At 49.3% G+C, this 15124-nt stretch overlaps 1 protein-coding gene across 1 annotated transcript; it reads left to right on the forward strand.

Moving 5' to 3' along the window:
* Positions 1-2197: 2197 nt before the first annotated feature.
* LOC6599283 (axonemal 84 kDa protein) lies at positions 2198-6343 on the forward strand. The gene is made up of 11 exons (XM_002024212.1): positions 2198-2316; positions 2394-2832; positions 2889-3046; positions 3108-3194; positions 3266-3465; positions 3522-3881; positions 3948-4104; positions 4176-5336; positions 5404-5525; positions 5588-5663; positions 5728-6343. The coding sequence occupies exons 1-11, from the start codon at positions 2198-2200 to the stop codon at positions 6341-6343; spliced, it is 3495 nt and encodes a 1164-aa protein (XP_002024248.1).
* The last annotated feature ends 8781 nt before the right edge of the window (positions 6344-15124 follow it).

Consider the following 15124-nt stretch of genomic DNA (forward strand, 5'->3'; position numbering starts at 1 on the left):
GCTCAAGGGTTAAGCGAGAGAAGCTCTTCTCCGGCTCTGACTCTGCCTCGGCCACAGCTTCAGCTCTCTCTTTCTCTCTTTCTCTCTCTCTTTCGCTCTCCCTATGTTCTCGGAGGATTTCCATTCACCAATTCCGTCAGACTGCAAGGCTCACTCGAGCGTGAGGCATTCAGGAGATGGATACCAAAGATGGCATGGTGGGATGGGGGATGCGGATGCGGATGGGTATTGCCTGGTGACTGCTGCCTCGTGCAGATTCTAAAGACCATCACCATCGCTGACAACCCACCATTGTCTGGTGGCTGTAGTTGCTGTGTTGCAGTTTGTTGCCTGTCGCCTGTCGCTTGTACCCTGCCAACGCTTCAGCACAGTGATCTGTCAACGTCAACGGTGCGTATGATATATATTTATTGTGCAGCACCACTTGCCAAGTGCCTCATTTTGCCCATCCCCATCCTATCCCACTCCTTCGAGTGCTTAGTCCCAGCCCAGCTGATGGTTCTCCCAAGCAGCAGAAGCAGGAGCTCCCAATTGCAGCTTATTTTGCTTGGGTTGGGGCTTTATTGGCATGAAAATCAATGCCATGGAATTTGTATTATTTACACAAATTACGTCGCATTATACGACACGTGGCACAGTCCAACATTGAACGCTCTACACATATATCCTAGGGTTCTGCGAAACGGCAGCCCACGGATGGGGCGCTGTTTGGCGCTATTTTTGTCTGGAAAAGTGTGAAGTTGCTGACCTTCCCACACACCTAATTATCGTACAGGTTACGGGCAATGTTGTGCTTATTAAATTGATAAAGGACCTTCTCACAGTTTCCCAGGCCACTTGGGAGCCTGGGCACAGGGGCCAAGTTCAAGTCCTTTGATGGAAACGAAACCGAGAACGGGTGCCGTTTTGCCAATCATTTAATATGGGCTGGCAATTAAATAAGCGGCGTTGTCAACCCGACACCTAATGAAGCACAGACAGCCGGAGACCCCCTGGAATCACCTCAAATTTGTACCCCATATGGCACGTTAAAGGCCAAGGAAAAACTTTTGGCCCAGAGTCAAGACAGAAAAGGGTCGCTGGGAAAAGGCAGAGCCAGAGGCAGTGCCACCGAAATGGTAAAGTTTTAGCTGGTGACAAGAACAGAGGAAAGGTGAGATGAAGCAAGGTGATGCCAGTGGTAAAGGCTAGTAAGAGCCAAGGGAGTCTGTAGCAAGAGTCTGTCAAGTGCAACAGGATATGCTGGGAAAGTTCAATCCGAAAAGAGTTCAAACTTCAGCCAATTAACGTTCAAACTGGGCTGAAAGCGACGGTTGGGTCGAGGGTGGGTCTTCCGCAGGAGGAACATTATAAAGAATGAAAAAGAAAAGCCACAACAATCTTCTTATTCGGTTTTGATTTTGATTTTGATTTTGTTTTCAGCAGTTCGTGCGATTTGATCGTTGAAGCAGGATCTACTTTGTCGAGCGACTTGCCACAATTAGACAGCCTTTAGCCCGCTTCTGCAGGGGAGTAGAGCATTCCATGCCCTCTCCCGGGGGATATACGAATCAAATAAGATATAAATTATTCTGTAAGATTTACTTTGAGGCTTGTTCTCTTCTTCTTTGGGAAAGTTCGATGAATGCAAGAGGTGAATGAATGGTATAGGTCTCTGCTAATGGGATATCGATGGAATGCCTGTCAGTTAATGAAGGAAATCGTTGAAAACCATCGATTCACTAACCATCTAGAGGCGCTTTCAAGCTTAAGTGGGCCACAGATACGGATAACGTCACTTGCCACCCAGGTGTGGGGCAGGGATCATCTGGTGGTCATGGTGTTGCAGCATCACCGAGCGACGTGCAAATCCTGCCACCTGGAGACCCGGCTCGAGGGGGCCAACACACATTTTTGGCCGGCAATAAGCTCTCGTTGAATATTTAATTAAGGATATTATGGCAGCTGGCCGCAGAGGACAGACGACAGTCGGAACAGTTCGACCCCACGTCGTGGGGTGTTGCCCAAGCAACGGCAGAAACAACAGGTAACCATGGTGTGGCATTAAATCAATAAGAGTATGTGTGAACGACAATCCTGCAGGAGAGACACCACAGGCGGCGCACCATTTGCCATTCGACTTTTGCCAGGGAGGACTCAAGGGGTAGATAGGAACAGGTCAAGATGGTAGGTCCAATCCTCACTCGAAGAGTTAATGATGATGATGATGATGCCCCACCCCACACAGCCGCCAAAGAAGAAGCTTTCCAAGAAGGAAAAGGCCCGCCTAGAGGCCGAGCAGGCAGAGCTGCTGCGCATCGAAATGGAAAAGGAAAAGTGGGTGAGCTCCAAAGAATGGGAGGAAACTCCAGGACATCATTTGCATCATTTATAAGCCGGCTCTAATCCACCAGACTAAAGAAACTGGAGGAGGCGCGCCAGCGCAAAAAACTCGAGATGGAGCAGGCAAAGCACCGCCAGCAGCAGGAGGTGGCCGAGAACCGTCAGCGCCGGGCACAGCTGAAGGACAGCATGCTCTTCTTCGAGGCGGTGCGAACGGCCATCGAAGCCATCAGAGATGGGGAGCGGCACGAGCGCGATTGGGAGAAGTTTATGCGCTGCAATGGGCTGCCAAATGCCGCCAGTCCGAGCGACCTGCGGAAGTACATCCATCAGTGGCACGCGGACATCGCCCAGCGGCACAGGGAGGCACGCAACTGGCTGCTGCGGACAGACGAACGAACGCTGCTCACACAGGATGCCCAGGTGGCGGATCTGACGCGCATCTCGCTGCGCCAACAGCAGGGACGACTGGGCGATATCTATGCGCATCGCATCAAGGAGGTCCTGGGGGTGAGTCCCCGCCCACTGTATCCTCCACTGACGATTGATTTTGGGGTCACACACAGATTCTCAGCGAACTGGATGATATGCTGCCCTTTAGGCAGCGTTCCCCGCATCTTGCGGCGGATCTGGCAAAACTCAAGACGGAAATGCGGGTATTTCTCAGGCAGCACCTGGACGAGTTTACCTACAAGACTATGTCCCATATTGAGCGGGATATGGAGTGAGTATATACGAACTTTTCGGTGCATACCATTATGTGGTGACCCCGATGTTCCCAACAGAATCGATAGACCTGGCGTCTCGAAGCACATCTACAGCTCGGACGTCTTTCAGAGCTTTGTGTGGACCTTCTCCAAGGATGCCCAGATGTAGGTAGCCCCAGAAGCCTCAGTCTGCCCGAAACCCAAACCCAGAATCTTTCCCTTTTCTCCCATGGCAGTGCCATCAATCCCAAGGCCCGCATTGGAGAGCAGTCGACTCACAATGAGATCGATTTCCCCACCATTGAAATGCAGATCTCCCTGCCGCCGACAGTGCGACTCCAGAGCTCGGCGCTGCGGGGCCTGTGGCTCAACTACGACCACTTCAGTGACTATTGCAGCAGCTATCGACTAAAGCACGCACGCTCCGAGAATGCCAGTAGGAATGATACAAATACCAGTGCAATATTATTATCGACCTCCATTCCATGACAGATATTCTGCGGCAAACGAAACGCGAGTGGCGTAAACGAAAGGAGATACTCCAGGCGATGCTGGACGAGTGCGGCAGGGACATTCCGCTCTCGGAGCTGGAGCAACTCACGCAGGAACAGCACTCGGCCAGCTCGCAGCCGCCGCGGGAGCGCACCTACGACGTGGACAAGCTCTATGCGGAGTACGAGGATGAGCTGAGTCGTGCCCATCGGAGGGCGATCGGACCCGAGGCCTATGGCATGCTCGAGACGGACGTGAATCTCCGCAAGTACCGCATCATTGGCGGCGTCTACTGCATTGACTTCCTCGAGACGCCGCAGCAGGACAAGCAGCTCAATGCGCACTCCTTCATACGAACTAGTAGAGCACCTCAACCACTTTTCTGTCCATCTCTGACCCTCCATTCCATTCTTCTCCCTTCAACAGTTACGTGCGCCAATAGTTTGGTGCACAAGGAATACTATCAGACCTATAAGCCGCCCCCTCCTGTGCTGCCCGGAGTGCGACGTCTGCCCGAGGAAATCGAGGCGGAGATGAGGATGATCGAGTCCGCTCTGGACAAGCTGGCGCTGGTCACTCTGCAGTGGGTTGCCATCTCTTGCCCTATATCTTCTGTATTGCTAAATCTATCATATATTCTCCCTGTCCCAAAAGGCTGCCGGATTCGGTGATTTGGTTCGAGCCCCCGGTCGCCTGCCGCTGGGAGACGCACATCGAGACCCTCGAAATGGAACTCGCCGATGGCATGAAGCCGCAACCGCCTGCCCCAACGGAAGCAGAGGCGGAAGCCAATGGAACTGCCGGTGCGGCGGCAGCTGGCATCACAGCCACACCCACAGAAGCGACACCCCTCTCGACCAACGCCCAACCGAGTCCGCTGAAGAGTTCGCCCCGCTGTCCGGCGTCGCGCCTGCGCCCCCCGAAGTCGTCGTCGGACCTACAGCAGACGCTGCGCGAGATCACGGACTTTGACCTGAGGGCCATACCCAGCGACGTGGACCTGTACGGGCTGGTCAAGGACTTTGTGGTGCCACGCCTGCCCCAGGGCTTCTGCGTGCGCCTCGAGGCAACCACCCCGGCGGAGTCCGGCTCCGGGCTGCGGCGCCGCCGGGTGATGTTTCTCGCCCGCCAGACGCACGTGCGGCTGGGTCAGGGCCAAGGGGCAGCGGGTGGAGTCCCAGAGAACATGGGAGATCCATCGACGGATCAACTGCAGATGGGACTGGGACTGGGAATCGGAGCTGATTTCCTGGACACTGAGGAGCCGGCGGAGATGTTTCCGCCGCTGTGCTTCGACAAGCTGCTAAAATTCCGGCAGACAGCCCCGACCCCTGTGCTGCCGCAGGGCTACCTCTTCTCGCAGCTCATCGAGGACATGGACCGGCTGTGGCGCCTCCAGCTGCCGCGCGAGCAGCAGGAGGAGCTCATCCAGCAGATCTCCGAGCAGCTCTCGCCCACAGGCTCTGCGGGCAGCGAGGCTGGCGAACAGCAGCAGCATGACCTGGAGGATGATCCCATACAGCCACTCAGCCAGGAGCTGGTGGATGTCCTGCAGCCAGCAGCAGCGGCCGCTGCCTTTGCCTACTACACGGGCATCTCCTTTGTGCGCGACTCCCAGCTGCAGAACGAGGCGGAGGAGGAGGCTCGCAAGCATCCATCAGATGGCCTGGACAGCAGCGAGGATGACGACGAGGACGTCGACAGTCTGTTGGAGCTGCTCGAAGGTGCTTCCACCGCGGCCAATACCCTCCACGAGCTACTGGCCTCCGGCGCCGGGCAGAGTCAGACTCAGAGCGAGAACAGCGATAGCGAGATGTAAGCATAGAAGCAGGCTTGCTTGACATCGTCCAACCTTCATTCATTTGTTCTTCCCATTGCTCAGGCGCAAGCAGAAGCTCAGCAGCACAGCGGCCATTACTCAGGGCAAGTGGAGCACTCGCGATGTCCACGACACAAAGTTCAATGAAGACAAGCTCTCGATTCAGTTTCGCACAGGACGATTGGGTGAGTAGAGTGGGATCACAGTCCAGGAGTAGCCTTGTCCCTTCTCTCATATCCGTTCACAGGGATCTTTGGGTTCGCCTTGAACAAATACAGCAACATGCCCTACCAGACCTGGGACCTGCGACCGGACATGAAAAAGCAAGTCCAGCGACTGCCCAATGCCCAAAAACAGAGGCCTAATCGTTGATAGTACTTTTTGCAGTCCTGGCACCATCCTCTTCAGCTTCACGGCATCGCTGATCAGCCTGGACATGACCATCACCGAGGCGGGGTACACGGTGAACAATTTCCAGGGCGGCAGCACCCAGGGCCTCACCGAGATGATCGGCAAAACGATGTCACTGTCGGAGCTGAAGGCCACACTGATCCTCTCCGCGGTGGACATTTTCCCCGATGAGGATGCCTTCTGCTACACGGAGGGCTCCTGCGAGAAGAACTACGTGATGGAGATGCACTGCTACGCCTGCCTCTCGACCCTCGCCCAATCGCACAACTTCAGCTGGTCGCGCTGGAACCTCCTGGCAGGCTCCCGGACGGCCGTCCTCCTCGTTCGCGAGCTGATTGAGGGCAAGAAGGTGCCGTACTATTCCACGCTACTGGTGACGCCGCTCAAGACCTCGATCATCGACTGCACCGAGGTATCGGCCAGCTTCAATTCGGTGGGCATTGCCGGCATGGAGTACTATGCCGATCTCTATCAGCTCTCCCAGGCCCATGCCCAGCCTGTGAGTCTCGAGAAGCAGCGCACGATGAGTCCTGTGCTCCGAGATAGCGTCGCTAGGATTCTGATGGCCATCCGGCCATTGAGTCTCTGTTGAGTATACATTTCAGGAGAGAGATACACATATTTTATATAAGGCTACGGGCGTTTGTACGTGGAAACATGTGAGAGATTAAAACCAATCTAAAGAGCCTGACCACTTCTTCTCTTCCCTTCCCTTTCCTTTGCTCTTCCCTATATGCTTATTATCAATTTTGATTCAGGCCCCATTCCGCCGTTCAGCATCATCAATCTATAAGTGAATTATCATTCATTGTCAGCAGTTTAACCTCATCGAGAGCCCCATCCAGCATCCCGCCCCCCCCAGCATCCGACAACCGTACAGAATCCGAAGCACAATCCCCCAGCACGCAGCGCAATTAACATATTCACAGCGAGGCTTTATCCTTTAATGCGTGCGCCAGGGTTTCTTTTAGCCATTTTTTCACTATGCTTGTCATTCCATTTTCGGGCCAAAAGCGGAACAGGAAGAAAGAGGAAATAGGGTACAGCGTAGAGCGCACAACGCACAACGCTGCGTATACGCAACTTGAGTGCGTGCCCTGGGGCTGAGGATGGAGCGCGAGACGTGCGTTGGCTGGATGTGTGGGTGGATGGGTGGTCGCACAAGGGTGTCGACGTCCATTGTTCGCTTGTCAAGCGAAGGTCGCCGCCCAGCAGACCCAGCAGCCCCAGCAGGCGAGTGTGGCAACAATTGGGCGCCAAGCTGTCTGCCACACAATCGTCTGCCCCTGGCCCCCTACCCTCCTGCCCCTCCTGCCACAGCTGTCATTTGTTTTGTTAATGAGCAGAGTCGGCACCTATCTCCTCAGCGCCGTCCACCCTCCCCACTGCTCTCTCCTGGGTCCCTCTCTCTCCTCCGGCATATGCATAAATAAATAATTAAAAAGTATTTGTCTTTCCTTCGCTGAACAGACCCAAAATTGAATTCAATACGAGAGAGCACATGCAAATGCGCCTTCCCCGACCTCTCCTCTGAGAAGGGGAGACCAGAGTAGACACCGAACATACCCTATCCTCTTTTTCGAACATTTAATTTGGACATCCATTGACTATTGCCATTTTATTATTATTCTTATTCTTAATAGAATATATGGTTAATTTCCAATTAAATAAATATTTAAACCTCTAACAGCGGCAAATCTGTTGCGATTTTTTTCTCGTTTCAAAATCAGGAGCTCATTGGCAACCGTTTTTAAATCGTAAGAAACTGAAGATTAGCGAAAACTGGAGCCTCAATTTTCCAATATAATTTCCCAATTATCTGCGCCTGCCCTATATACCCATTCCCAGTCATTCCTTTTGGTAGGGTATGTGAAGAATTTGTTGTTCCTGTGGATCGAAAAACACTCGCATCGGACGTTGAAATATGCTCCCCTCTTTGTGGTTTCCCCTCCACCTCTTCCACCCATTTCCCATCATCCTCTCTCTGTCTCCACCTTTGCCGTTGCTTTCGTTGTTTTTCGGGTGGCCGGATGACAAGTGCAACGCTTTGTTTCCGCTTCCGTTTCCGTTATTCACACCTGTCGCAATGCTTTAACCGGTTACCCGGCTAGCCGTTACCGGTGACCGCAACTCCCATAACGAAGAGCGACAAGGTGCCCCCAGGGGATCCACTTGTCGATCATTCGATGCAAATAGTACTCTGTATTTGTTTTGTTGCACAATTAGTTTTCCCTCTTTTCTCTTTCCTGTTTTTTGTTGCATATTTGGCCATTTTCGAAATTCTATTCAATTTGGCGCTCCATTCATTTGTTCATTCATTCATACTCAGAGATGGACATCGAGAACCATTCTGCCCTTCCGCCATTGACTTTTTTTATATCATTTCGCATGCACTTTTCCACAAACTTCTCCACACTGTTTCCTCAGAGAAAGGTCACTAATTTACTTCCTTCCTTCCTTCGGGGTTTTTCCATTTTTCAAAACCACCATTTGCCTCATTTTATTGGGCTTCTATTGACCTTCTGGGGGTGGGTCTTAACAGTTAAAGCCGCTTTGGAAGAACTTCAAAAGACATTGCTACACAGCATCCGGAACGATGTGGCGTCCATTCTTTGTTATTCCTTATTTTTCCCTGATTTAATATCCCCAATTCAATGGCTGGCTGTGGCTTCTCTAATGATGATGTTGTGCAGATGTTTTTCTGAAGAGCAACAATATCGCAATAAGTGCTCTCTCTCTCTCTCTCTCTCTGTCGATTTTCTCTAATTGGACCTTTGCACAGCAGTTTCAATACAAAATTCAAAAATTCAACAAAATTCATGATTTGCCGTACCGTGCCGTCCCGTCGCATCCCGCCCGCCCGTTTCTGTGGTGTTTCTATGCAAAACTACGAACTACGAGTGCGAACAATGCATGCAACTGCAACACGATACAGCTTCCGCATAAGCAAGCTCTAATTAGTGAGCGAAAGGATATACAATTGCAGGACATCCCGCATCCCCCATCCCCATCCCCAGGCATCCCATCCACATGGATGGATTAGACATCCACATCAGGCAGTGTGCCCGCACACATCCCACACATGGACTCCCAGATAGATTGTGTATGCAAAATGCGAGTATTTCCATAAATTGAACATTTTCAACAATTTGTAAAATCCCCTGCTTTGCCAGTGTTTCTTTACACCTTTTTCGGTCTTTGTTTTTCTTTTTTCTGTGCTCTGTGCTCTGTGTTTTGTGCTTTTCCCATTTTCCAAGTGAATGCATGCCATTGCCATGGCATATGAGTGCTAGTATTACATGTGTTAGCTGACAATCATAACTAACTCGTATGCAAATGTCCTTTCCGTCCAAAAAAAAACCCCACCCATCCGCACAGCAGAGTGCGGGTGGGAATGAGAATCCGTGTGGGATTTTTACTTTAATCAAGGCATCCATTCAGCACTCAAATTGCGTGCTACCTGCCGCCGTCAGCAGTAAACAATAAATCTGTGTGTGTGTTTCTTTACGATTCTTGTTCTGTTCCCCAAGCCCATTGCTCGTTAAAATCACGAGGGTATATTGTGTTTTTATTTTCGAGAAGGCTCTTCTCCAAATGCAATTTATATCGAGACCTAACATATACTTAATAAAACTAAAACTGTGTATAAAGAAATCCCATTTCTTGACGAATAAGACCCCAATTTTGTGGACATTGGAATACGCATATTAGATTTGTGGTGGTGCACCCAGAAGGAAGCATTTCCGACCTTATAAAGTATCAGCAACAATGACAGAGTCGATATAGACATGTCTGTCTGTCCGTATGTCCATTCGTCTATCGCTACGTTTGGTTTAACACCTAGTTCTCAGAGCATAAAAGACTCCTGTAATATCACACTGAATAATGTTTGTTTACGCCCCCAAAAAATACAAAATAGAGAATGCCGATCATTATCGAACCATTATCATAGCCAAAAACAACAAAAACAAACACGAGCTTACTCTCGTTCTCTCTCTCTCTCTCTGACACACTCTTTTTCGTGCAGTGTGCGCGCTCTGGCGGCGGGGAGTGGAAGGGGCAGAAACAGATGTTAAAGTAAAAGCTTACACATGTATCACAACGTGTTCGCTGATTTATGTATAATATACAGCCGAATTTCTCTATTACGAACTTCCGTACAACGAAGTTTTCTATATAACGGATCGATTTCACAATGCTCTATATTACGAGTTTTTCGTATAATGAACTCACTTGAGATTCGCTATATGGAAGATCGACTGCTCTATATTTAGGAGTATAAATCTTATAGTGGCATGGATATCTTGCTCTGTAATATCTGTAGCTCATGGCTCGTTGTTAGTGATGCGAGTATCTAATGTTTTGATAGATTTTCTAGATTTTCATTAAGGGATGTACAATATACTTATGTAGATATCTGCTCTATCCTGGGGTATCTGATTGTCGAGGCAGTAAATTCTCTCTGATTTTTGGTTCTGTGTTATTTCACTCTTTTCACATGTGTGTGTGTGCGTGTGTGTGTAATTGTGCGACTTTAACACACACTTGGTGGTAGCAGCAGCAGCAGCAGCATCAGCAGGAAGGAAGAGAAGAAGCCGTTAAATCCGCATGCTGCGCACAAAAGTATGCTACGTAATTTAAGTTAATAGCCGCCACACACACACGCACATAGCATGCACTCATACACACATGTTCGCTGTCATCCTACGCGTCTGTTCAAATTACAATTCATTATATACAGGTGGCGAGAGAGAGAGAGAGAGAGGCAGAGTGGGCATTCCTGTAGGCAAACGCCAGGACGAGTGCCACGAGTGTGGCAGGAGACTGGCGCTGTGGCAGAGCTGTCCGCCCGCTGGCGCTCGCTGTGACGCAAGCAAGGCTTAAAGCGGAGCACCCACCGCCGGCAGCAGCAGCTACTTCCGCATGCGGGCACTTGAAATGACGCTGCTGCTCCTTGCTCCTTAATGCTTCTGCTGCTCTCATTACAGTTTCAAAGGGCGGCGGCCCTGCTCTCGTTCACCTTTACACCTTTGACTGGAGAGACTTGGACCAACAAGTACAACAGCAACGGGCGGTAGCTGGAATCCTCGTCATGCCTGTGAAATGAATGAAAGCCCCTCGTCTGGCATAAACGAGTAACATCATTCTCTCCCTCCAGAAGCACTTTATTTTCGCTATGAATGAATGACGGAATGATGGATGTCACACCAGTCGCGATCTCTTTGCTCTCTACGCCTCGATTTGCCTCTAATTTCCAGCTTAAGTGTCAATTACAACAGCAACAGCAGCCCCAGCAAAGAAAAAGAAACGCAGCGTGACGTTGCAAATGGCAGAAAAGAGATGGGGGCTTTGCACATCTTGTTGTCTGTCTACCTGTCGTCGCTGCTCCTGCACAAAGACAGAGCGAGAGAGAGAGAGAGGCAGAGTCCTGTCTTGCCGTGTCCTACCTACGTGCTCGTCAGGCTGACAGCAGCCCTTGCTTTTGATGCCCTTGCAAATCGGGTATAATGATTTCTGACCATAAAGATACCAAACCCAAGAAGTTGATTCTTCCTTTCGCTTCTGCCCCTGCTCCCTTTGCTTGGGGGGTGGGGAGTGGTATGGAAGATTAGATACAAATATCGGCTGGATCTGACATCACAGAACGGAAATGGATCAGTGCCAGCATCAGAGTATGAAATGCTTTGGTATCCTCTCCGATGGAGGGCCGGCCCCCCTACTTTATTTCTTTTTTGTTTTATTTACCACTTGCCTCCTTCGTCGTCGTCGTCCCTTTCTTCTCCCTCCCTGCTTCTGCCTTGTACCGTGCATATTTGTTGTTTTTTGTTTTTCTTTTGGTTTCGTTTCTTTTTTTAACCTCAATTTAGAAAGTCTGAGTTGATGCTGATGCTGTGGCTGTGGCAGTGGCTGTGGTGATGCTTCACCTGCCTTGAAATTTCTATGTCCCTAGAGTGTGTGTGTCTGTCTGTTGGTCTCCTTGTGTGTCCATGTGTGTCCATTTGTGTGTGTGTGTGTGTTTTTACTTGGCTTCCATTCTCATTCTCCTCACGAAGACTTTTTGACTTTCTCTCTGCTGGCATTTTGACACAGTTGATTACAGCGCCACCTAGCGGCCGATTCCGACCGCACAACAGCGAGTGACAGAGATAGAGATAGCAAGAAAACAGAGCGAGAGACAGAGACAGGGATAGAGTGTGCGTGCAGGTGTCTGTGGTTGGAGACGGATGAGGAGGGGAGGCAGGATTTTGGATGGATGACATTCCATGGCAGGCAATATTTATGCAAATGGCCCAGAGACCACCGCCAGAGTCTCACCTTCTCTCGTTCACTCATTCGTGTTGGACTTTGCGACACATATGCAACCACAACGAGAGATAGATAGAGATAGACAGATAGATATGTAGATAGATAGATGGATGGATGGATAGTGTGTGAGTGAGAGGCAGTCATGTGCACATGCATATGCTCGGATTCTACTATAGTATGTGGTGTCCTAAGAGCATTATTCCACATGAGCTACCAAATTGCATTCCAAAATTTATGCATTTCATCTCTGGATTCTCCCAATCCCTCTCTGGCTTTCGGTTGCTCGCTTTAATCAGTGGCAAGCCAGTCGTTAGAGGAATGTGCTGCAACATTAACATTTTATTGCGGACAGTGCCTTAGGAGCTCAAACCGAGAGAATGAATTGCAATAGAGAGGAATTTCTGTGTAGGCTGCTACTTTGGTATGTAGTCTTCTCGAGTGTCCTCTGTTCAACGGGTATATTGTAATCAGCCAAATTTATGTGCCAGCCCCTAAAGTGCGAGTATATTCTTAATGGCGGATGGATCCGATCATTAATCAAGCGCTCGGCTTCGGTCTCATGCCTGGAAAAGCCGCTGTGCCAGTGCCAGGGTATCTTATTTTCGAGGCACTCGACTCTTCTTTCGCTTTGCGTTTTTCGTTTTTGTTGTGCGGCAAAAATATTTTCCTAAAAAGAGAGCCACAAAATATTTATGCAGGACTGGAGCTTACTCTCTTCCTTCTGCCACGCCCTCGCCTGCTCCTCTTCTTGGCCGATTCGGCCCCCATTCGGCTTCCCTTTGCCCATTCCCCGTTTTTAAAATCCCACTCACGCCCTCGACACTTGCTCCTGGTCTCAGCCTCAAACTCTTAAGCTGTGGCATCCAGTGGCACGTCCTGTTGGGTGGAGAGGAGAGTCCTGCCAGCGCAACCTAACGGTAAACAAAACGAGAAAAGGAAACGCAAACGGCAATGGAAAAGTAGAGAAGCAGAGAAGTACCGAAGGTAGTGGAAGAGATAGAAGAGAGAAGAGCCACGAGGACGAGAACGGGGACATAGAAATTATTACCCAAGCTGATGAAAAAGGAAATGACCACAAATTGCCGTGGGAGTGTATGTGTGTTTGTGTGTGTGTGTGTGTGTGTGTGTGTGGTACATGCAAGTATATTGTACGTTATTTAACGTATTTAATTTCCCCTTTTTTCCCACATAGAAAGAGAGGAGAGGAGAAACAGAGAAGGAGAAGGAGTAATACAGGATACCATTTGACAGGCCCACATTTTTCCATGGATTCCATGGATCTGCTGGCGGCCATGGCGTCCAAAATGCTGCTGCTACCCCGCACACAACACAGGCTGTGCCTCGCTTCTCTCTCAATACGTGACATAAACACTTTATTCGTACATTGGGGTCTATAAGCCAGGGAGCAGCCCATGTTTTCGATCCCAATCGAAACGAATGAGCCGTTCGCTTGTGGGTACTTTTTACAGCATCACTGGGAGAGTGTGCCCAACTAGAGGAACATATTCTTTGACCATTCCAATGGGCAGATTCCCATTAAGTATCCTGTTTCTTCCATTACCTTTTGTTAATCTTTCTATAAATCGAAGGGGACTACAAAGAGAGCATCAAATTGGTGTCATACACCGTCGATTCGATGGAAAAACAATGCCCAGCTTTCCCTCTGCCTCCCACTGCCACTCGCATGCTCCCCTTTTTCCACCCGGACTGACTTCCTCCATGTCCACCGTCTGCTGCCTGCCGTTTGCTGCGTGTGTGTTCGCCTGTTAGAAAATAATTAAAACTTTTCGTGATTTCGTGCCAGTGTAGCTGCGATTTTTCTCAATTTAAAATGAATTCCAGCAGCAACAGCAACAGCGACGGCGACGGCGACAGCGACAGCAGCAGCAACGACCATCGCTGGGGGTATTCCCGTATGTGTTCAACAGCTTAATTATTTAAAAATCGTATGTCTGAAGTCGAAATAAACTAAATCGTTTACATCGAGCATTGAAGGTGTATACAGCTTACGCTCAGAATTGCCTGTCCGAAATATAGAAATTTTCAGTGAAAATTAATTTGTGTGAACAGCGGCTGTCATGCGCTAACGGGAATACCCCGAACAAGTTGCTAAATGTTTGCAGCTGCTGCCGCTTTGCGGCATGTTATGCGTATGTATGTGTTTGTACGTTTGTGTGTGTGTGGAGCAAGACCAAGTTTACAATCCCTAAACCATTTGGCACCCCTTTACTGTTTACCCCCGCGGGCCAACGACACTCACTTTTGATTAGTTATTGTTGTTGGCATAGAGTTCCCCTCCTGCTCACACTCCTCCTCTACTCCACTTGACTCCCCCGCAAAAACCGACCTGGCATCAGCACCACACATCGTTCGTGCAACGTTTGATTAGCAGCAATTTTATTAGTTTCTTTTTTGGTTTTTTTTTTTAACCGTAGTTATATTCTTCCCCCCAAAAGCACTTTCCCTATTACGCCACCTGTTTGCTTTCCGCCTCGATTGATTTATCGATTGTTCTCGAAAAAGCAATTAAATCTGCGAAAAATTTGACTGAAAAATTATTGGCACCATCTGTCGCTTTGTCGCTTGACGCGCTAGAAATAATTAATTAGCTTTAGACTCTTGAACACTTTAGAAGCGAAGCAAATCGATAAACGTTAAGTGCATTCGTGGTCACGATGCTGACTGCTGATGAATATCGATAGGGCAATCGATGCCTCCCGGCCACGAGACGCTGTTGTAGGTATTTTGTGTTTAGCTTTATTCAGGGACGATTCAGGAAAGGATCTTCCATCGATCTATGTGGTGCCAGCAAATTGTCAGACAAGAATCTGGCAGCTCCCTGATTCTCAGAAAATCTTCACTTCATTCCAGAATCAATTCCAGTTTCCCTTTCATTCAGTCACTGAACATTTAAGATATCATATACGATTCATGGGATTCTGGTGAATTCTTTCGGCAATTTCCCTCAATAATATTTCATGTTCAATATGTTGAATCTTTCTCTCTCCCAGTTCCTTTTTGCCTTGCACTTTCATGCATCATCTTTGACTGCAACATGCAACATTCT

This window comes from Drosophila persimilis, unplaced genomic scaffold (genome assembly GCF_003286085.1).
Source record: "Drosophila persimilis strain 14011-0111.01,24,50 unplaced genomic scaffold, DperRS2 tig00000735-arrow-arrow-pilon, whole genome shotgun sequence".
Taxonomy (NCBI): Eukaryota; Metazoa; Arthropoda; class Insecta; order Diptera; family Drosophilidae; genus Drosophila; species Drosophila persimilis.